The 23993-nt window shown below is 34.6% G+C and overlaps 1 protein-coding gene across 1 annotated transcript; it reads right to left on the bottom strand.

Annotated features, from left to right (window-relative positions):
* Window positions 1-818: 818 nt before the first annotated feature.
* LOC127852249 (complement C1q tumor necrosis factor-related protein 4-like) lies at window positions 819-23598 on the bottom strand. The gene is made up of 5 exons (XM_052386145.1): window positions 23559-23598; window positions 23405-23440; window positions 18804-18974; window positions 17939-18097; window positions 819-2728 (listed from the first exon to the last, which is right to left on the bottom strand). The coding sequence occupies exons 4-5, from the start codon at window positions 17967-17969 to the stop codon at window positions 2334-2336; spliced, it is 426 nt and encodes a 141-aa protein (XP_052242105.1). The 5' UTR covers window positions 17970-18097; window positions 18804-18974; window positions 23405-23440; window positions 23559-23598; the 3' UTR covers window positions 819-2333.
* Window positions 23599-23993: the final 395 nt, after the last annotated feature.

Here is a 23993-nt window from a genome sequence, read left to right as displayed (position 1 = left end):
ATACAGTGTTTCTATAAAAACTAAGTTTAAAATATGACTTAAATGATACTATTTTGAATTTTATGACATTTTGTTTTTAACCGACCCAAGTTTTACTTGGCTGAAATCACTTACATTTCATGGCGCTCTTCCATAGATAAAAATTTGTAAAAAATAAATGTCTGTAAAAGAATACTTATTTCATCTTGTTTAAACTTTAAACACCTTTACAGCATCTGTACACACCAACTGCATGCCCATATTTGGAAATTTGAATGAATTATGGAACTTTTATATACCCCAGGGGTGAAAATAAACTGGACAAAAGCCGAGCGTGGGGGTGGTTTTGAAAAAATCGGTATATTTTTTTAAAAAGCATGGAAAGCCTACCTACAAATTTGCATGTAGTTCAGTGAAATGATGCTGATTAAGAAAATAATTACTTAGATTATATTTGGATATGTGCCCATTAGAGGTGCGCTACCTTAAAGGGACATGTTAACAGATTGACAATATTGCGATTTTGATATAAATGTCAAGATACCCTCAAATAATTTTAAGGACGAAAAAAACACAACTGAAATAAGAGTATAAGTTTAGTTACACCACTTAATAATAATATGTCCAATTTAAAGACATTATACAGCTTTCCTCACGCTCAACGAAGCAACGTTATTTTCTGTTGTTTATTTGGCCACGCGTAGCTCGCATACATAAAGTAAAATAAATATGTTGTAATAATATATCGAGTATGGCCGAGTTGTTTTATGTTTGATCAATATTGAAATTTCTCACTGTAAGACACATTTCTCACAATTAAAAACAAAACGAGTAATAAATCCTTTAATGCATATTTTTTATTAGTACAGACGCTATCGCAAACACCTTGATTCGAACAATTGGCAAATAGCATTATCGTTACCACTCGGCGATAACAAATTAAAATTGGAATAAAGGTTTACTGTATATAAGTAATCCAATTGTTGCATGTTTTCAAAAACAAAACTTAAAATAGTTGCATAGTTGTGTGTGCTATATTACACATTATATAGGTTTACAGTTTAACTTAGAGATACTCATTTATAAATTGGCCTTATTTACACTTGTACATTTTGCAAGAACCTGTGAATTAGTGACAACTAGAAGGACATGAAGACTCAAACATTTCAATTTAAATAATAATATTCGAAAACACAATTACTCAGAATACAAAATTCCGCGTACGTCCCTGCTAATATGTTTGTAAAGATAAATAACTTGTAACTAATAGCTGTGATGTACATACACTCTAGAAGATGTGTTTTTCTCTCTTTCTTTTTGTATTTCATGTATGTATTTTTCAACACTCAACTGCATGTAATTGTAAAGTTTACATGATACTTCACTAACTTGTATGCTTTGTCTGTCGTTGACTTCTATTATATTATATATAAATTAAGACATGTGTTGGATGCATTTAATGTTTTCTGTTGACGTTTTCTTGTGTTCGATTGCAAAACATTATTGTTATACATTGTAATTCATTTTGTTTGTGTACTTGTCTTCAATCTTGAAATAGAATGTCTTGAAAAATAAAAATAAAAGATTAATAACTTGTTGAGATGTCCCCGCTTAATGTAATTTGACACATACACGAGTGTTGTTTAACAGAGATATAGTGAATATTTATCGCAGCAGGTATGTACCTTTACATCCTCTGGTTAGGCATATAGCCTTTTCCGACATTGTGACATTGACTTGGAGCGAACGCCATGGTAAATGCATGCACACTGTTGTCTTGATATAAGGTTTAAGTCAGTACATTTACGTCTAAGTCCCATAATGGTGGATAAAGGTATGAACCTGACAGTCACACAAACAAACCACTATCACTATTGCCATAAATAGAATATGATCAAACGTTAAACGTTAAATCATACTTTAAATCATTTACAAGAAAAGTTCTGGAAGCTGGTGGCACGGACAGGATCGTCTATTTTACGGCTCAATGCAAAATATAACTTCTGTTCTTTTTACATTATTTCGGTAACTGTACAATTAAGGATGTAACGGTCTCCCAGTATTTTGTACGATCCTTTGTATGTAACTATCTGTCAGAGTCCTGTAAAATCTAGGGTCTTTTTAGTACTATCCATTCTGTGCATGTAAGAAAATACGTGTAATAAAGCACACCAAATATTACAGAAAATCATTTCCGCTATTACGTTTTGTCTTTCTTATTTAACACAGCTTATTTAACCAATAAAAGCAACCGTAGCGTATTTGGATACACTCCAGAAATATACGTTGACTTGATTATGTTCATAGCGTCACTCTGTTCAAACACAAGGGAACAGTAGCATCCTTAGAAGAGCCTAAACGTAATCAGGTCTGATTAAAAAACCTGTGAAAGCACCACCATCATATCTAAAATATGATGCCGGGCTACTGCTGATACTCGCGGTATCACCTCGCTTCATGTGGAAAGTACCTGATACTCCAAGCATGTGGTAACCAGCATCATTTACCCAGACATGTGAGTACAGTGTATTGGTCCCCTTTATAAGCATGATTGCAACAACATAATCATGTGTTGCATCCCTCTGCTTTTCCAAGCTAACCATAAAGTAGTAAATTCCTGGAACTCTGCATGTAAATACGCCAGTGCTGGTATTGTAGTCGTTGCCAACGTTTAGTTCTACTCTCGAAAATATCAGAGGCTTCCCTGATCCCTCCACGTAGTTGGCTGTAAAAGCCGACGTTTCTTCATCTGAAAATTAAAAAATAAAAACTTCAATATTTAATATTAAAGGTATTGTATCTACAATTTTCAAATACATAAAGTGAAACTCCAAAAATGAAAGCCCCATAAACACTCAAAATCAACGAATATTTCGTAAAATATTTCGAAAAATAAAGTTAACAGTTAAAAAAAATCAGTGTTCCTTATAGCAATAGCTAAAATGTCACCGCTAAGATTAAACGAGAAACAAAATGCTCGACGATATCCGAATATTTACAAGCCAAGGAGAGATTGTATTTGGGCAACTCATGAGAACTACGTCGTGCTTCCGACGCTGCTCGAAGCCAATCTCGTGTAGATATTGAGTGTTTATGGGACTTTAAACTTCGTAATAAGATCATTTTCAATTGCCGTTGAATGTGTACAGTCATATACAATCGGTTTTCATTCGTCAAAATACGACTTATACTTTCAATATAGTAAACAGTTATATTGCACGTATCATTTCCTTCTTAAGGCGTGCGCTCTTTTTTGTAACTGTATATATGTAGTACTTGCTGAGAAAGAATTGTATATTTTCTTCAAGAAATGTGAGTAACGCTAATGAGCTAAACGAACAAGGCATTTGTTTCTACCAGACCGATGAAATCTTACTAAATGTATTAATATGTGTTGTATTCCTATATGTAACACGTACTGAAGAGATTTATTGCAATGGCTGACACATAACACATGACATCAAAAATAACTTCTGTCTTCCTTTAACGATAAGATGGTATAAGTTAAATTTATAAATGTGATGGTTTATATCCAAAAGGGTCAAGCGAAATGACGTCAGCCACTTTCACTAAAACCTCTATAAATTAACTTCATATTAATCTACCAAGAAGACATTGTCGCAAAATTAGAACTTCGATGGTAGTAACTCGAAGTCTAATCTTGCACAAATATCCTGACTAGAATTTTATAATTCAGTCAAGTTAATACGCTGCCACCAGTCCATAAAGTGGACAAACTCTCTTTTAACTCATTTAACTAGCAGAGCTAGTAGAAATTAAGTAAAGTCATTCGTTTCTACTACTACATTTTATTTACATTATATACACAATTTATTTTCACATTTCCAACTAAAGTCAAGCATTTGATATTTATGATATATACATCTCTCCTAGCAATTAATTCCCAAGCCCCCCCTTTTGAATATAACATCAGGTTTATATAGTAAACCCCCTACCTGAAATCTTAGGTTAACCTAATAAACAGTTTAGGTCATGTACCTTAAATTTAAGGTGTACCTGAAATTCAGTTATGTAGGTCATGTACCTTAAATTTAAGGTGTACTTGAAATTCAGTTATGTAGGTCATGTACCTTAAATTTAAGGTTAACCTAAAAATCCACTAAATCATGAACCTGACCATTCAATACACACTAGTGCCAGATTCCCATTGATAAGCAATTATCCCTTATTGATAAGCAATTATCCAGAACTGACCTGGTAATGAGAGTTGTAGGTGTACCTGAGTTTACATAATATATTGTAATCTACCTGAAGAACTATCACCTAAGATACATGCACATGTTTTATGTAGTAAATATTGATACCAGTATTAATGGATAATACCTCAAAAAGAGAAAATAATCATTATTGCTATAAAAACAATTTAGATGCAAAAAGTAAAAGAATCACTAATAAAGTAGCCAATGTATGATCTTTTAAAAACTGCAACACTACTCCCCCCCTCAGCTTGACAACCCCTGGTGTCAAATAAGCGAAAAAAAATATATCAAATCCAAATAAATCAATCACATTATATATATATATGTTCGAAGATTGAAAAATGAATATATGAAGTTATATGCCAAATACATAATCATACAATCATCATTTTTGAAAATGGTCCCTAAACATAAGAATTCATTCAAGTTATATCAAAGTTCATAATCATGCAATCATCATTTTTGAAAATGGTCCTAAAACATAAGAATTCATTCATTATACAAATGAATGCAAATATAAAATAATTGTAGTGAATGTCTCTTTTACTACATTTAAAAGTCCAAGAATATTTGAAAAGTTAATGAAATTAAATCCCGTCACTTAAATCCAATTCGCCTGAAATATTATGTTCAGTCACACACAAAAATAAAATATTTATGTACATTGTTTTAAAAATAAAACACAAGAAAAAAACTAATCCATATTAAACGAAATGAAATTGTTCTGATCATTGTCTAGTCGTTTCGCTCCATACGCTCCAAACGCTCCACACGGACATCAGCCATCCCTCATGCCTACCCACGCATGGTCAACAATGTGGCCTGACCATGGTGGACCCTCCTGGGCTACTTACCCGCGACTGCCTCGGCTAGGGCGGCAGAGGCGGGCCTGATACACAGGCGAAATTATTTGTAAACGCTTCATTTTTTTAACATATCCAGGGTGGTTTCTGAGATTTTGATCAGATAGTTTTTCAATGTTTGGTCTTCCTGCTTGTGGTTTATATAGGCGTTAAAAAGTTCTTGTTGATACTGAAGCGTTTTGGTTAAGGCATCCAAAACGTCATCATGTTTGTTATTAATCAATGTTTCCAATCGATTTGTGTTTGCTGTAATTGTCTTTTCTAGATTTTGGATTTTCGCACAGCAGCAATCCTCCATTTTCTCGTCCAGCAAAGGCGTCCTGGCGCGCTTACGGAAATTTGGCAGGGCTGGCACACTAGTAGACAAACCAGTTGATGGCTGAGTTTTCTCCAAATTTAATCCAGGAAATTTATCTGATGATTGACCAGATAGAAGGTAGGGCGACGCTGTCAACTGACTTTTTGTGTTCCACATGTATGGCAACGTAGACGCATACAAGCCAGTGGTATATGGCAAAGTACTTGTAGGAATTGTATTTGCTTCACTATCAGAGCATATGCTCTCCAGCAAGTTATCTCCATGAGAATTCACTGGCGATGGCGATATTGGATCAACTTGAAATTTGTCCTTCGGTTTATCTTCGTCTTCCATATTGAGTGTATTTTCTATTCTTGACACTATGTCAACAAATTCAAGGTTTGTTACACTGGGAGTGTTAATTAAGTATTTTTGTTCTTCTTCCGTATATTTTTCACTTGTTACTCCTATATATTTACTTTTTGGGTTATTAAAATATTCTTGCCTTTTAGTTTGTATTTCAAAACTGGCAACTTCTGCCTTTCTTTTATGTTTCTCAGAGAAAATATGTTGGAGAAGTTTCAGTTGTGTTTCAAATTTTATTTCACAAGTAACACAGCAATTAAATCCAAAGAAGTACGGTAAATAAATCAAATAGTGTCTCCTCAACTTTTGTGCTGTTCTGAATAACTTTTTACAATTTTTACATTGTTTCATTTCAATAAATCCGACATAATTTTGTTTTAATTCACAATTTTGTTAAGAAGTTTCTGATAAAGTATGAGTGCTGTTAGTTAACTGAAGAATGAAAGTCTAATCTTATTCCTTGAATATATACACAAGAGTAAACCTGAAGGTCCATAAAAATATTAGTCATGGTTAATCTTTTATGCATTCTGTTTCTTGACATCAGAAGGAGTCATGGTACCTGAAATTTAAGGTATACCTGATTTCTCAGATACCTTATATAATAGCCTAATCCAAGCAATTTGTAATGCACTGTTCCAGTGGATAGTAATTGAATATTTCTGGAGAACAAATGAACCACCTTTGCCATTAGTGTCATTTCTTCAAGCCCTATAGAATTCTGTCTGTTTTCGATTTCTCAAACCTCTTCTAACAGAACTTTTAGTATCATCTTCTACCCGTGACTGATTAGTCTTTGGTGTATTGCATTTTTTATTGCTCTGTTGTTTACAGCTACCTAATTGTTGTTTGATAGGTGATGCTGTTCCTTGACCTAATTTCATTTTCATCACATATGCCCAGTCTGGTATTATATTACTGTTATATGGCTTCAGTCTATCATGATGCACAATTTTTGGTTTCTGCACATTTGACTTGATCTCGAATAATAAGTCCCCAAATTTTCTAGTTATCACTAAGGGCCCTTGCCATATTATTGGTTCTAGTTTCTTTGATCGCCCCACTGTTTTAGATTTATCTAAACAGTACAATAAGTCTCCAACTTTATAAGAATTTGTATTTAATCTTGAGTCATAATCCCGTTTTTGTCTTTTAATTGTTGATTTAGTGAATTGTCTTGCTAAAGAATAGCTATTTTCTAGTTTAGCTTTTAAACTTTCCACATATTCAGATTCTTTTTCACAATTGTGTGATTTCGGGAAACATCCGTATTGAAGTTGAATTGGCAAAGTTACCTCCCTTCCGAACATCAGATAATTTGGACTATAACCTTTTGAACTATGAACACTAGAACGATATGCCGATGTCACAAGAGCTAAGTCTTCGTCCCAGTTTGTTTGATTGTCATCAATATATGTCGTAATCATGTCATATAGGCACTGATTAAACCTTTCAGACATCCCATTTCCAGAAGGATGGTATGAACTAGTTCTTGTTTGATTTATTTCAAGGAGCCTACACATTTCCCTAAATAATTTCGATTGATAATTAGATCCTTGGTCACTGTGAATATCCAAACTAACTCCATATCTACTGAAATATTCATACACAATTTTTCGTGCAACAGTCTCTGCTGTTTGATTTGGAATAGCATAACACTCTACAAATCGTGTAAATTGATCCATCACTACGAGAATAAATCTATTGTTCTGCTGTGTAACAGGAAGTGGACCAATTATATCCGTGCACACTCTGTCTAAAGGAAACGAGACTGAATATTCCTGCAGTCCGTGTCGACCTGGTTTCGTTGGTCTCTTTCTCGCTGCACAAACTGTACAATTGCGAATAAAATCCCTGATATCATCTTTCATTCTGTACCAATAAAAGGATGACTTCACTTTAAAAACTGTCTTATCTATTCCAAGATGAGCTGATAACTTCAAACTGTGACATGATTTCAAAACATCCTTCTTTAGTAATGAAGGTATCACTAACTGTTCTCTTACTGTCTTATCCTTATATGGGTGTTTTCGAAATAATACACCATTCCTTAAGTGTAATATGTCCCAATTTAGCCACAAATTACGCACTACTGGTGATTCACCAGCAATAACATCCCTGGTTGGTTTAACACCTTTTTCCAACCAGATGATAATGTAACCCACGTCTGGGTCATTCCTTTGTAATTTCGCGATACTTTCCGGAGAATGGTCAACTAAGAGCGAGGATTTGAACTGGTCACTGACATTGAGGGTAGTATCAACGTCGTTAGATTTCAAATCAAATGGTTCCTCTTCCACCCCTTTCGGAGATACTCCATGTTCACTTCCCTGTTCCCGGTTTCGAATTCTGAGACGCAAAACACTACCAGTAACTTTGTGTAGTGCACTTTTTGCATTACTGATTATTATGGCTAAAAACACAACCAATATATTCCAATAGTAGAGAAATGATCGCACAGCATGAAAACTTGTACATCCATTATTTATCCTGGAAGCGGAAATGTTCCTGGTAAATAAAGGTATCACATCATCTACTTTTGCAAATTCTGACCACTCATTATGACGCTTTAAGCAGATTTTGCAGCCTTTACACGGTAAATTCTCCAGTATGGAATTTGCGTCATAACAGTCACACTCCTTTGGATCACACGGTATCCTAGATAAGCTATCACAATTCACGTGTTTGGTACCCTTCCGGTGTTCAATTTTAAAATTGAATTGTGCCATAATCTCTATCCATCTCGCCATTTGATTTGTGGGAGATTTGAACGACATAATCCATCGTAACGAAGAATGATCTGTCCTCACTAAGAACTCGCGTCCCAGTAAGTAATGTCTATATTTGTGCATGAAGGTAACCATTCCTAGCAATTCCCGACGAGTAACACAGTATGATCTCTGCGCCTTTGTAAGAGATTTGCTGGCGAAGAATACAGGTTTCTCTATTTCACATCCTGCTTTGTCACAATACTGCATCTGGGACAAGCAACCACCAACTCCAGTATCACTCGCATCAACATCCAAAATAAACATTCCTTCATCCTTTGGATAAACTAAGATGTCTCAACTTACAAATGCAGACTTTAAATCTTCAAATGACGCCTGTTGCTCCGAATCCCAATGAAATTTCTGACCGGCCCTCATCAGTCCATTCAATGGTGCAGCTCTAGTAGAAAATGACCTGATAAATCTTCAATAATACGAACAAAATTGAACAAAACTTCTAACTTCAGTAAAGTTCTTTGGCACCGGCCAACTTTTAATACATTCGATTTTATCATCATTTGGTTTAACTCCTTCCTTGCAAACTGTAAATCCAAGAAATTTAACCGAGGTTTGAAACAGTTCACATTTCTCAGGTTTCAGTTTTAATCCAGCGTTCATTAAACGTTGAAACATTTCACGCAAACGTTGTAACTGTTCTGTGAAATCTTTTCCAAAAGTAATAAGGTCATCTAAATATATTAATAAAGACTTCCATTGAATGCCACGGAATATTAATTCCATACAACGCTGAAATGTCGCAGGCGAATTTGACAGTCCCATAGGTAATGTCACATATTCGTAAAGTCCATTTCTACTAGTACAGAACGCTGTCTTGGCTCTGTCTTTTTCCTCTACCTCTATTTGCCAAAATCCTGAAGCAAGATCACAAGTACTAAAATAGACAGCTTCATCCAAACTGTCCAAACACTGGTCAATTTTGGGTAGCGGGTATGAATCTTTGACTGTAATGTTATTTAAAAGTCTATAGTCAATACAAGCACGAGTACCGCCTCCCCGCTTTTTGACAAAACACATTGGGAAAGACCAAGGGCTATTACTCTCCCGTATAACTCCTGCTTCAAGTTGTTGCTGAATAATCTTTTCTTCTTCGCCTTCAAATGCCTTGGGTACCCGCCGTGGGGGTACTTTAATTGGTCTATGATTTCCAACATTTATGGTATGTTTTACAACACTGGTACGCCCTAAATCACTAGGACCAATTGAAAATATAGGTTTAAATTCATCCAATAGATTCACAAGTAAAATCCTTTGATTATCAGAAAGTTCTGCGCTTGAACGTTTGTACAAATCTTGGAAAGAACTTTCTCTATGTCAGATCTATCACTGCACGGTTGGTTTAATCCATGTGAAAGATTGTCACTTTCAACTTGAGAGTTTTCTAAATCACTTTCTTGTAAATCCTCGGCATAACCAAGAGTAGAACCTTCCTTAATGGTGACACTTTCTGGTGATGTATTAATTATCCTAATCGGTATTGAATCACCATTGTTCACATTTTCGGCATTGAAGACAGTATTTCCAATTAAAAGTCCCTCACCAATACCTCTATTTGGTAGTGAATTTTTCATAAATTGACCAAATTTTGTATTAAATACACCACCATTTGATTTAATTCCTGGGATTAAACACTCTAATTCTGCTGGTAAAACAATATCTTTGTTGCAGGTGATCCTGACTGCTCTAAGAGGTACATTTTCAATAACAGTGTCATATTTCTTGCCATTTAATTTCAGGCCATTCTTGTTTAAGTTATAATTGAAATTATGCAAGAAATCAAGTCCCAGTAGTCCATCTTCTCTTATATTTGCCACAAAGACGTTCCACTGAAACACATCTTTACCTATTTGAATGTCAACACAAGCAACACCTTCTATACTTAAAAGTCCATTATCCGCAACTTCAAGCCTTATCGATGAATCCACGGGTTGTAATTCCGGCCTTAAATTGTCAGCAATTTCTTGAAAAGTGCTGTAGAAATTATTGTTGCACAGGCACCTGTGTCAATAACAAAATGACAAGTAATATCACTGAGTAATGTTTTCAGCAAAATTGATGTACCTAAATTAATCCCTCTGCATTTCACAATTTTATATTTTTGTCTCTCGCTAGATTGGACCAATACAGGGCCGATTGTACCAGTCCTTCCTAGTTTAACTTCTTGCTTCCAAAGTTCCCGCCATTATTCCGTCTGCAATCGCGAGAAATATGGCCATTGAAGCCTTATTTATAACAAACAATATCTTGCGGGGTTCTAGCAAACTCCTTGCGAGGTTGCTGAGAAGCAGCCGGTTTAAGTTGTGACGCCAACTGATCGATCTTTTTGCCTAGACCGGTTTTAATGTCACGTCCAAAAGCCTGCAACCGACCCTCGGTCACAAATTCTTCAAGTGCATTCTTTGGTTTGGGTGTTTCAACAGCACGTATTTTTACTCCACCTTTGACCTCTTCCTTGAGACTGTTGTAGGTCTCAAGTATTGTTCTTGCCTCATCAATATTTTGGGGGTCTTTCATCCCAATAAAAAGGGTTGCCTGCTGGTCCTGCAATCCTTTAATAAAATGCCTGACATTGATGGTTTCTCTGGTTACCCCGTCAGCAGTTGGGTAACCCTTTATCACAAGCCTTCGAATGTCCGACACATATTCAGCCAATTTTTCCTTTGGCTGATATTTTCTATTTTCAAGCTCGGCCAAGTACGATGAACTGGTCCTATGTTCCTTGAAGCGGGTTTCCAAAGCACTCATGAGCTTTGAATATGTTTCCAGTGATTCTGCTGACGTCTGGTTGAAAGCAAAATCCGCAGCTTCGCCACGAAGGCTGCTTTGTAGGCGGAAGTGACATTCCTGGTCATTCCAACCGCACGACACTGCAAGAGCCTTAAACGGCTTGGCAAAACTCTCCCAGGAAATTTTACCATCATACAAAATCTGCCTGGGCATAGGAATATCCGGGTTCTTTTTAAAAACCCTTTGGTCTTGAAAACTTGAAATATCTCTATACAGTTCATTTGCACGTGTAACATGTACATTTCTTAATTCGGCTTCCCGCTCCATATGCAACTGGGTAATTTGTTCCTGATATCTTTGTGATAAACAATTCCTTTCTTGCACTGCCTGGCTAACACTTTTCTCCCTTTCTTCTTCACTGATTACTAGTTTGCGTCTAAGTTCACTGATTTGATTTCGTAATTCACTTTCAAGAGGTGAATCTTCTTCCTCATCCACACCGACCACTGGATGACCCTCCTGGTTCTCAATGCCTTGCGATTTTTTAGGCGGCATTTTTTTTTAATTTATTTATTTTTTTAAATCAACACTGTAACATTGCGCACGAATGTATAAGAGATAATCCAGTTAATTATAGCAAAGCAAATGCTATAAACCCTAGAGCCACTTTACAGATTTGTACACTGTCTTCAATTTAGCCATCCGATCTTCACTAATAGGTGTAAAATAATAATAAACAAACTCATTGAAAACACTATCTGAATAACTTGGGATTGATTTGCCTCTTCTAACTAAAATTGTATTTGGAGGCGGATGTCTTTTATATATTTCAACAAAACTTGTAACTTTTCTTTCAGGAGGAGGACACCTCTTGTAAATTTTAGCAAAAGTCACTTTCGCTTTGTTATTATCCATTGTTAATAGTGATATTTAACAAAATTTAATCGGATTTTGATTGTCCCACACGACCCTTGGGTGTTACTTTCATGAGAGCATCTTTAAGTTGACTAATTTCCCTTTCTAGGTCTGTAATTTTATCTTTTTTTTTATAATTATGGCACGTACAACATTTGTAAATTCATCCAATTCTTCCCGAAGATGATCGCACAAGTTTCGAAATTCAAGGCCAATCTGACGGAACGAAGCTTCTCGTTCAGTAAGTTGTTCCATCAATTTTCTGAATTCTAACACAAACGCACGTGTTAAAGTACATATCCCACCGCTTGGCACCAGTGTCGCAAAATTAGAACTTCGATGGTAGTAACTCGAAGTCTAATCTTGCACAAATATCCTGACTAGAATTTTATAATTCAGTCAAGTTAATACGCTGCCACCAGTCCATAAAGTGGACAAACTCTCTTTTAACTCATTTAACTAGCAGAGCTAGTAGAAATTAAGTAAAGTCATTCGTTTCTACTACTACATTTTATTTACATTATATACACAATTTATTTTCACATTTCCAACTAAAGTCAAGCATTTGATATTTATGATATATACATCTCTCCTAGCAATTAATTCCCAAGCCCCCCCCTTTTGAATATAACATCAGGTTTATATAGTAAACCCCCTACCTGAAATCTTAGGTTAACCTAATAAACAGTTTAGGTCATGTACCTTAAATTTAAGGTGTACCTGAAATTCAGTTATGTAGGTCATGTACCTTAAATTTAAGGTGTACCTGAAATTCAGTTATGTAGGTCATGTACCTTAAATTTAAGGTTAACCTAAAAATCCACTAAATCATGAACCTGACCATTCAATACACACTAGTGCCAGATTCCCATTGATAAGCAATTATCCCTTATTGATAAGCAATTATCCAGAACTGACCTGGTAATGAGAGTTGTAGGTGTGCCTGAGTTTACATAATATATTGTAATCTACCTGAAGAACTATCACCTAAGATACATGCACATGTTTTATGTAGTAAATATTGATACCAGTATTAATGGATAATACCTCAAAAAGTGAAAATAATCATTATTGCTATAAAAACAATTTAGATGCAAAAAGTAAAAGAATCACTAATAAAGTAGCCAATGTATGATCTTTTAAAAACTGCAACAACATGTTAAACCTCGCCGAAGTCTTAACTAAGGAATGCTATCTGCGGGTTTATGAACTTCGATTCAGTTGTACCAGAACACATACGTAAACGTTAACATAGACAAAGTCCTTTTCTGATTTCTTTACGTTTTATTTCTGCTTATTAACACAACACAACGTTTTCTAAATATTTGTCATATACAAGATACATGCGAAGCCCGCAACGGGCCCAGCCCGCGAAAGAAAGTAATAATGCATCTTCTATATTTCGCTGCTCCAGTAAGACTGTCTTATTAATATAGATATAAACAACGAAAGCTTTGATAATTGTGACGTGTACAATTCTGATTGGTCGTTTGTAAAGCCACGTGTCTGCAACATAAATGACGTATGCAACGGACACATAACGAATACATACGGAATAGACCGAAGATTGACACATAAGGTAAGCAAATATTCGCGCCCGGTACTTATTGACATTGTATAACCTGAGGCTACTGAAATGTTGATCCAGGTGGCCGGCTATCCAAAACAGCATGAAATCTGGTACAAATTTCAACTATAATATTAATCCAACAATGCCCGAAATGTGCGTTTTGTGTGCGTTATGTTACATATTGGCGCAATCATAGAATAGCGTATGACACACAGGCATTCGATTGTTCTGTGCCAGTTAGTAATTATTTAAATATGAATATTACTTGAGAGAAATAAGATGGAATACCAATTGTTTTGACCAGTGTTGATGTACTGTTAAATGCCCATCAAGGCGTTTCAAACATTACGTAGCGGGTTTGTTGCGCGAAAATGCATGTTAATTCACCAATGTGGGCAAACAAGTTTGAATATTAAAATGTTAGATAACTAAACAGGTCCGGACAAACACACGATTTGTTTTGACGAAACAACAAAACGAAACGACATTGCATAGCGTGTAAAAACATACAGACCTTTGACCATGCTCCTCACGCAGAGAAGAAAAGCTATATCGATAAATGAGGGCAATATATATTGTGCACAATTATTATGACTGTTCAGCTCAGATCTGTTCATTTTCTGTGATACACTATTTTTTAAATGGCATTGTTCTTTTCATGTTATTTAAATCATGAATGTACTTCATTTGACATTGAATTGTGAACTCTGGCAATCTTGGAAGTGTTTTATTGTACGCGACACTTGATAATGTCATCGCGAATATCTTATATAGTTATTTATTGTATTAGTTATTTTCTTTATCAGACACTGTTTTTTTAAACACTGATTATTTTATTGTGGATAGCTTACTAACATGAACGGTTAATATCGATATGATTTCGCAATACAATATCAGAAAAAAAGAAAAGTGTTTAAACATTACAAAGGGCGTTGAAGTAATTAGTGAGATCTTATTTTTGCCTTAAAATAATGTCTGATTGCAAATGAAGAGCTACCTCACTCTCGGACTCTAGATTGTTTAGTCGATACAAAGGAAACTAAGCAGACCATAGATTAACTCCATAAGACAACTTATCCAAATAAATTATAGTACATATGACAAGGAAATAAACTAGTGTATATTGCATCATGTTTTGCCATAAGAAATATTTATGTTCATAGTTCATTGGAGAAAACATGTAGATTAATTTCTGAGAAAATATGAAAAAAATGTGTACATATTTATGCAAAAGAATATAAGTCCTTCTAATTAGACATTCAAAAAGTGTATTCGTACTTTGAAGATAAAATCAAGTTATAAGAATAAATGTTGTCGTTTCGCAAGATTTCTTTTATTAAGTAAATTTGATTTCATAGAAAAATTTCTAACGTTATATATTGGACTGCATAATAAATAAGTCGCATAAAATATGTTTTATGGCTATCGAAAGGTAGTCGGAACGCGAGCACAACAGCGTTTTAATCGCTAATTGCTCAGTGCATTGGAGGTTATTATTTGCTATTTATTCAGCACTTACTTACGCAAGAAAATGCGGTAAATGTTTCAATATGTGAATGAATACAAAATTAAGGTTATGAGACGGAAAAAGTAATAAAATTAAGCAGTATCTTCAGTTTTAGAGTTTGTGTATTAATAACTTTATTGTAACAATATATTTTAAGTATTAAGTTAATTAAAATCCCGAAATGTATGCAATAGGTATTTGGTAGTTATAAAACTAGTGTTGTTTGCATTCCCTACCATTAGAATATTTGTGTAATTCTATATGGTATTGAATTCATCCACTGTATATTTTTGTTGTTTTTATATTTATTTGTACAGCATGTATATGTTAAGATTGTAAACAAAGACCTGTACAAAATGAAAAATAACACAATATTTTTAATGCAATTTGAGATGGAAAAAAACATGCAACACATCCAAAGTTATCTATATAATATATTCAATGGCATACAAAGCATATTGGTTAGTAAAGTACCTCTTAATTACATGTAATTTTATTTTGAAAAAAAATATTCGCGAAATAAATATTTTATTTACATTTTCCAGTGCGTGTAGACAAAAACATTATTTATAAATTGTATTAACAGATGAAAAAGGCACAGAGAAACAATAATATGTGCATATAATTATATTTTGTACACAAAGGTCTTTCATTAAATGTCATTTAAGTAACTGTACGCTATGAATAGTATGTGTAAAAAAGTTGAATTGTCTTTATGGCTCTAACATACTTTTTGAATATTCAAGTAGAACATGTATCATATTAATGAAAGGAACAGATTGTCCTGGTAAAATTTCGTCATTACTTGCCTTAGATATCATATGTTCCCAGAATATTTTTTAATCAATTTTCCTCAATTTGTTTTTAAAATGAACATAATGGATCATCAGTAATTTTCAATTTATTTAAAAATACTATTTGTTCTAAGTATCCTGTGAATTAATCTTCATTTGAAGCACTTACCTTTACATCATTGGTTATTGAAAAAGGGTAGCCCAAATATACAACTTCATTCTTCCTCATTAATTATGGTATTCAGTTGTATACACTATTTCGCTTAAACTGTTTGTTGTTAATCATTTTTATTGAGAATAGTTTATGGTATTTGCACCACATTCTCGTTTTATTATCAGTTGTAATGGGAGCAAAATGGTTTGATGATTCGCTTGGTAGGACAATAAATACAATATTTTCTAACAAGTTTATATATTGCTCTTGTAACCCCTGTATAATGAATACAATCTTCAAATTGTACCTTATATAGAGAACTAAAGGTTACAGTTTTGCATATATCACCTATGCAATGAATGCCAGCAACGCACCATGACTAAATTTTCTTTTTCTATTAATATTTGTGGATTATACAAAAGTGGATAATACACGAATTCTTCGGTGTTAACTTCTTCTTTAACACAATAAAGTAATAAGCATTTTAAAACATCTAACAAAAAGGGTTTAAATTCTGTGAGATATATTTAAATCAAAATGATAATTGCAATTAAATAGTTTATAAGTATCAAATTTAACTTTTGTGATATCTATCCAATTTCCCCTGGTGTTGCATACCATTGAATTTCCATTTAGTTTTTATGGTATAATAACTATATTTGTGCATGCCAACACAATTTGTTGTCTCTTAATTATCATTGAGCACTGAAATATTTCCAAAATCCTTTATAACAATAAGTGTGTCATGTAAGGATTGTTCAGTAACGTCTAATAAAATAATAGTATCGTCCGAAAACTGGGACAATATATGTTCAATTCCATGAATAGTTATACCTTTCATATTCTTGTTAACTTTCAATACATTAGACACAACTTCATTACAGAGGATACATATATAACATGAAGAGGGGTCTCCTTGTCTGTACCCTTTTCAACCGAGAAAAAGTTTGATAAGTAATCACAATGAGTATACTTTGTACAAAGGAACAAGCCAATTAGTCAATGTCGTTTCGAAGCATATCATGAGAATAAAGCGCGGTATCTCTATCATGAGAAGAAAGCGCGGTATCTCCTTCTATTGAGTATAGTGCATACTGTCATAAATTAAAATTGTATTGTCCTCTGTGTATATTCCTTTAATGACAACAGTCTGGTCGTTATAAGTTAACTTATCCATGAATAATTTGAATATGTAAGCTATTACACCAGATCCAATTTTATAAACAGTATTTAAAAGAAAATTGGGCGGCACCAATTTTGTTTTAAAAGCAAAGAATTATCACCCTTTAGATACAGGTTATGATACACTGAGTTTGTGATATATACACATTTCCACAATTAAAAACTTCATTTAAGGATCTGTCGACAAAAGAACCATTTTTACAGAAGATGTTTTAAAATCTACATTGAAGCTAGAACTGCCTTCGCATATATTTTTGACACATATTTTTCCAATTGCTAAAGCTAACTCTTACGGCTCTTAAGTTAAAGTTATACCTTCGATTGCAATGAACTCACTCAGGTTTATTTTTTTTTTGGACAATTTAATCCTTTCATTTATTTATTCTTCAATGCATACTTAATTCGTGTATTTTGCTCATAAAGACTGATAAGATGCCATTGTATTACGGATACATGTTTGATCCACTGCATAATTATCTCGTTGAATCTGGTTTAAAGAGATCTTATTTGGCTACGCCGAATAATTACAACCATCACGAATCTCTAAAAACAATGCCTGAAATGTTCGCTTACTTACTTCGGTGTGCATTACATGAGGTATCGCACATATCTTTATCAACATCGTTTCCGAGGCAAGAGAGAGGGTCAGGCGGGCCTCTGCAGTAACGAGTTCGCACCTTTTGTCCGTACCCACACGTGTTGGAACATGCGCCCCATGCGCCCCATGCAGACCATTCTGTTGACATATTCGAAATGAAATACGTATAGTACAAGAATAACAACGTCTAAGAACATTTTTTTTCGGATTACTTAAGTTATATAAATAAATATATTGATGCCTGTTAAATCAAGACTTTCCATTGACGTTGAGATGGATAGACAAGCATTGCGTAGGCGTTCGAATTTGTTCAAAATGGTTTTGTAATCGTCGCCAATAAAGTGGCTGCGTTAAGCACTTAGATGAAGTTATTAAACTTAGTTAGTTTTACATTAAGCTTTGCTTTAAACGAACAACCTTTCTATAATTAAACTATATAAGAACGTGTTGAGAATGCGTCTTCATATCATTGAATCTTTGTATATAACATGTATGTTTATACATATAATATTCGTTTATAAGGTCAATACATGTAAAAACAAGAAATCTGTTTGTCAGAAACACTATGTCCCCTACTGCACCGCTTTCAATCTATATATTGACCTTTTACCTTGAAGGATAACCTTGACCTGTCACCACTCAAAATGTGCAGCTCAATGAGATACACATGCATGCCAAATATCAAGTTGCTATCTTCAATATTGCAAAAGTTATGGCAAATGTTAAAGTTTGACTAAAAACACACACAAACAAACAAACAAACCAACAGACAGGGCAAAAACAATATGTCCGCCACTATAGTGGTAGGGGACATAAAAAACATATATAAACACAGTTATTATACCCGAACAGCTTTTGTTAGTGCATATCTCATAATTGGTGTTGTACCCTAGGCAGTGGATGCCGTGAAATAAAGGCTTTGGATTGTTACAAACCCGGTCACGTCTCCTCAGCCCTAACCCGCACGTGACACTGCACGTGTCCCACGCGCTCCACGCGCTCCATACACCGTTAGCTGGAAATAACATGTAGGTTACTGCTGAGAACACGTACATGGCTCTTGTTCGTGGATTTGTGTTCAGCCGTTCAACTTTAATAAGCTAACAATTTATTCTTTGAACGCATCCGATGAATCATTAATACCAATATTAAGTCTAAGCAGGCTGAAAAATATTCATTTATCTTTAAGTGGCAAAATGGTTCAGCTCTCAATGTTAACAACTGACCACTGTTTAACTGTCTTTGTAATTGACAAGAAAATAGTAAAAATGTTTAACAGCTACTTGTATCTTGTTCAGTTTTGATTGATAATATGACCGGCATTGATGGTCAATTATTATTAAGAGTCCGAAACGTTCGTAAAACATAGTGCCACGTGACAATGCAACCGCTACTAAAACCATGCTTATCTCGTAGTATATACATAAATCGGTCATATTCGATAAGTCACTTTGATATACCTATGTACGATCGCTTTAATTTAATGGAAAAGTATTACACAGTACAGTCCACGCGATTTCCCCAATTTCCCTCGCTACTCCGCGGGCACGCTTATGGAGGGAGATTAAGAACATCCCGCGATACGCGGAGTTTGCATGATTGGGGTCTCCGAGGTTAACGATCGGAAAATTGATAAGCCGACGCGGCGGCCATCGGCTTTGGGCAACCCGGAGGAAACTCCGTTTTTAACGAGATAACGCTCAATTTAACTTTGTTTGACTTCCTGATTTTCGAATAAAATTACATTTATTACAAGTATTGGCAAAAATGCCTTCGCAAACTGGAAATCTGAAATTCGAAATTCGGCAATCCGGTTCAAAGATGGCGACGATCACAGCTTCATTGCTTTATCCGTCCGTTAAACCGATTTTAATCGCTTAGAGGCTAAACAACCTTCGACAGCTAATTGGTGTTAATCTGTTGCGTAATGTCAATAAAGGTGTGAAAAACTTGCGAGTTTTATTACATATATTCCATATCAGAGCAGTACGTGTAAGAAAAATAAATGAAATAATCCAGACGATTTATTTACATGCTAACACAGTGTAACTGTTAACAGGTATTCACTTTCATTTTTACCCAATATTAGAAAGTCCCCGGGAAGCACGTTTTCAACATACTGCGTCATACACGCAATGAACATTTTTTGTATTGCATTCAATCTTAATTTAAATGCGCTCCTCCAATGGATGCTGTGTCCCATAATGCACTGTTCTCTTGACACTTCTGAAAAATGGCGTAGGCATATGGTTGTGTTTATGAAATTCTTAAACATATTTATCATCGTAAATGTTTAAGATTATTTTTTCGTAAGTGATATTGTAATTATATTGGATTATCGGATAAATGTGAACATTAGAAAAGCGATATGTATACAGTTCTCCATACGATTCGGTTTATTAGCCATAGTATTTAAAGCCAGCCGAGTTGATGTTGGTATATTTCCCAAATTGTGTTATGTGTCGCAAAAAAGTGATTATGAGTCAAAATGTGATGGTCTTTATGTCAGATGTGCAAAAAATTTGGTCAAAATCGGTCAAGAAATGCCCAAAATCAGTACAAAGATAGGGCTTTTCAATTTCTGTCCATGAACAGAAATGATCGAAATTTAAACACGCGCGGGTCACATGTAAAACCACGTGATTCGCTAGAGACATGGACTCGCCTGAAGAATGAAAATAAATGCACAAACTCAGAGCACAGGTGTTTGGCGCGTGGCAAAGTCACTGAAACAATATCAATATGTCATAAAACAACATTTTCATCATTTTGACCACACACAAATCTGATAATATATATATTATCTCGGTCAGACGAGAGCCGACCTGGCATTTCTACGAGTTCGAGAAGAGTTTTCTTGTAGTTTATGTTGGCAAGTAGCCGTTCGTGGTCATTTTTCTTTTCGTCACGAAGCAACTTTTCCAAACAAAATGGTACATAGTTTACGAAAATTGACCGCCATTTAGGCATTTAATGGCTTAAACATGTCGACGAAGGTGATTTTCCTGTGTCAAGAGATACCTACCTTATTTATATATACTATATCAGAACTTGTTTTGTCAAAATGATGAAAAATGTTGTTTAATGACATATTGATAGTGTTTAAGTGACTTGGTCACGCGCCCGACACCTGTGATTCAGTAGTTCTTCTTTGTTTTGAAAAGCGCGGAAGTGGAAATCACGTAAATTTGGCGCTCACGTGACCCAAAGCGTGTATACGTCACGGGTTAATAATAGTCTTGAGAATTTCGTTATGTACATACTTAGGTTTCGTATTTTTGATGCTTTTGGCATTTTTTGCACAATTTTTGCGAAAATCAGTATGGAAGAGTTAAGCTTTAGAATGTTTCTGACGAATACTGATCAATTCTGGTCAGTTGAGAAAACCAAATTGTTGTGAGAAGTATCAACTCGGCCGGCTTTAAACAATTTTTGATTACAATGTTTTTATTTTTGGGCATGCACAGTAGCACACTGCTACCGCGGTGTTGCCCGGCGGTGTCTTGATAAGAACGGAAATTGTCTGCATTTACCGACTAGGCTAAAGTAATACACGCTGCGGGTATTAGAAAGTACACCTCGCCTTCCCCGCCGCGGAAGCACCCGCTAGCAGACAAAAGCCCCGCGGAGGGAGCGATTTTTGTGGGGGAAAACTCGTGGACTGTACTGTAACTAGTGAATTTTAATACGAACAAGAATTGTTGAATATTTAACTGTGATGAAAATGAAAATTAACTTTATTTTTAAAACCATAATAAAGAGATTTTCCAACAGCCCATACTTGTGCAGTCTTGCAGAATACATTGCAATGTACAGATGACTTCGACTAAGCTTTCAATAAATTAATTGATTAGTACTGTTTGAAGTTCTGCTACGAGGGTAAGAAATCGCATTAATTTTGCTTGACATGTACAAGCTCTCTGAAAAATACATCGATTGACTACGCTCCACTCAATTTCCAAAAGACACTAAGCTAAAAAATGGACCTATCTTCAATTACAAAAAAAATCTTATTGAGCCTGGATGATTTTAATTTAAGGCTTTTTATAATTCAATAAGCAATGAATGCAACTTTTGATATAAGGTGTCATATGTGTCTAAAGTATAATAGTTTGTGTCATGTATATAATGTTTATAAAGCTGAAAAACAGTGAAAGAAGTATACATCGCCCCGGCGTCGCAATGTGCGCCTGCGAGCAGATATTACCATGCAGGCCAAACATGAACTACTGGATTTGTTTTCCAGGACAAATATTTAGTCAGTTGATTGATTCAGATATCTCCAATAAATCTTGTTACGATTCAATACTCGTTGAAATTAAAATATAATATTGTACAACGCAATAAATTAATGTCACATACACAGGAACCATCATAGCTATGTATTGATAGCTGGATTATAAAAGAAATTATAATAAGTAAACATTTCTTAAAGGTGCAAACATTTGCTACATGTTACATAGTGGAAAAAAGCATCGTTTACAGAGTTTATATTTATTGTGGGAGTCATTGCAGAGACCTATGGTCACGGCCGTTAATCACGGGCGCCACCTCTTTTTTGAGATGTATTAATGAGCCAATGCTTTTTCCGAGGTGGCGCTCAGACCCGGATGTTTTGAAATTGAACGGATAACTTTACAGGGTGATTAGGTTTCATACCTTTTTCAACATATTTCGCGTTATTAAAAAAAATCGACCAATGTAGAGTGATCCAGCGAAGATAAATTCATCCAAACATCTACAGAAACATACAATCGCAACCCCTTTGGAAACGAGAGGACCGTCATAAGTTGTGGCATGGTAGAATTCGTAAAAGCAAACCGAAGTCTTTTGCCTGTGTGGCGAGCACATCTTCTTAGCATTTTCTCCATCTCATTTGGAAAAACGCAACATTATATATATAACGTTGACAAGAAGCCAATATGCAGCATCTAATATATGGTGTACGCAATCGTTTGATCTCGTAAGCGATTTATTTCGGTGGAAATGTGCTCGTCACACAGGAAAAACTCGTCAAAATGCTTTTTAAAACTCCACCATGCCACAAGTTATAAAGGTTCTCACTTTTTAAATAAGTTGATAATGTATGTTTCTGTACATTTTTGAATAAATTAGTCTTTGCTGAATCGCACTAAATTGCCCGATTAAAAAAAATCGATATATGCTGAAAAAACCTATAAAACCTAATCACTCTGTAAAATTATCCATGACATTTCAAAACATCCTTGCCTGAGCGCCACCTCAGAAGTTACATTGGCTCATTTATTAATGCATCTTAAAATAGAGGTGGCGCCCGGGATTAACGGCCGTGATGGTGGCACTGAAGATGTGCTGCACTTCATACCTGCATGCTTTTAAATACACAAGATTTGCAATAAATTATTTTGTGTTTATATGCTTTAATCAAATACGTGTTAAACAAATACATATATTTTTAAGACTTACTAGATGACGCAGTTATGTCCAACTGGACGCCTGAAACTAAAATAACACTCTTTATTAACAAAGAGACCCATTAAATTTTCCGTATCTTTTATCAATCATACATGTATTGTAAGTTATCATATAATAAAATATTATTTGTATAACACATCATTACCTGTTAACGCAGAAAATATGAAACCGCACAACACGATGGATTCTGAAATTAAATCAATAAATGATAAGACGTAATGTCATAAATATTGTTTAAATATGAATAATTTTCATTTACATAGCTGAAATTTTGAAGTTGCTCTGTCATTTCAACCCTTCGTTATTAAATGAATATTAATTTAAGTTTTACACAGTCATCTTTATATTTCCTTAAATATGTTTTAGTTTACGAAGTCAGTAATCCTCTGGATTATGTATTCAGATAATGGGCAAACATTTTCCCATCAGTACTTTACGCTTAATTCCACAATGGTGCTGTTGTGTTAACAAAATAACAAAATTAACCATCAGTGTAAACATTGAATAACTGAATTGTTGTTTGTGTGTGCTTTGAAAGCGCATATATACCATTTATGCTTTAAGTTTTTTCTTACCCTAA

This window comes from Dreissena polymorpha, chromosome 12 (genome assembly GCF_020536995.1).
Source record: "Dreissena polymorpha isolate Duluth1 chromosome 12, UMN_Dpol_1.0, whole genome shotgun sequence".
Taxonomy (NCBI): Eukaryota; Metazoa; Mollusca; class Bivalvia; order Myida; family Dreissenidae; genus Dreissena; species Dreissena polymorpha.
The sequence above is the reverse complement of the archived record's forward strand: the minus strand, read 5'-3'. Positions and strand labels throughout refer to the sequence as shown.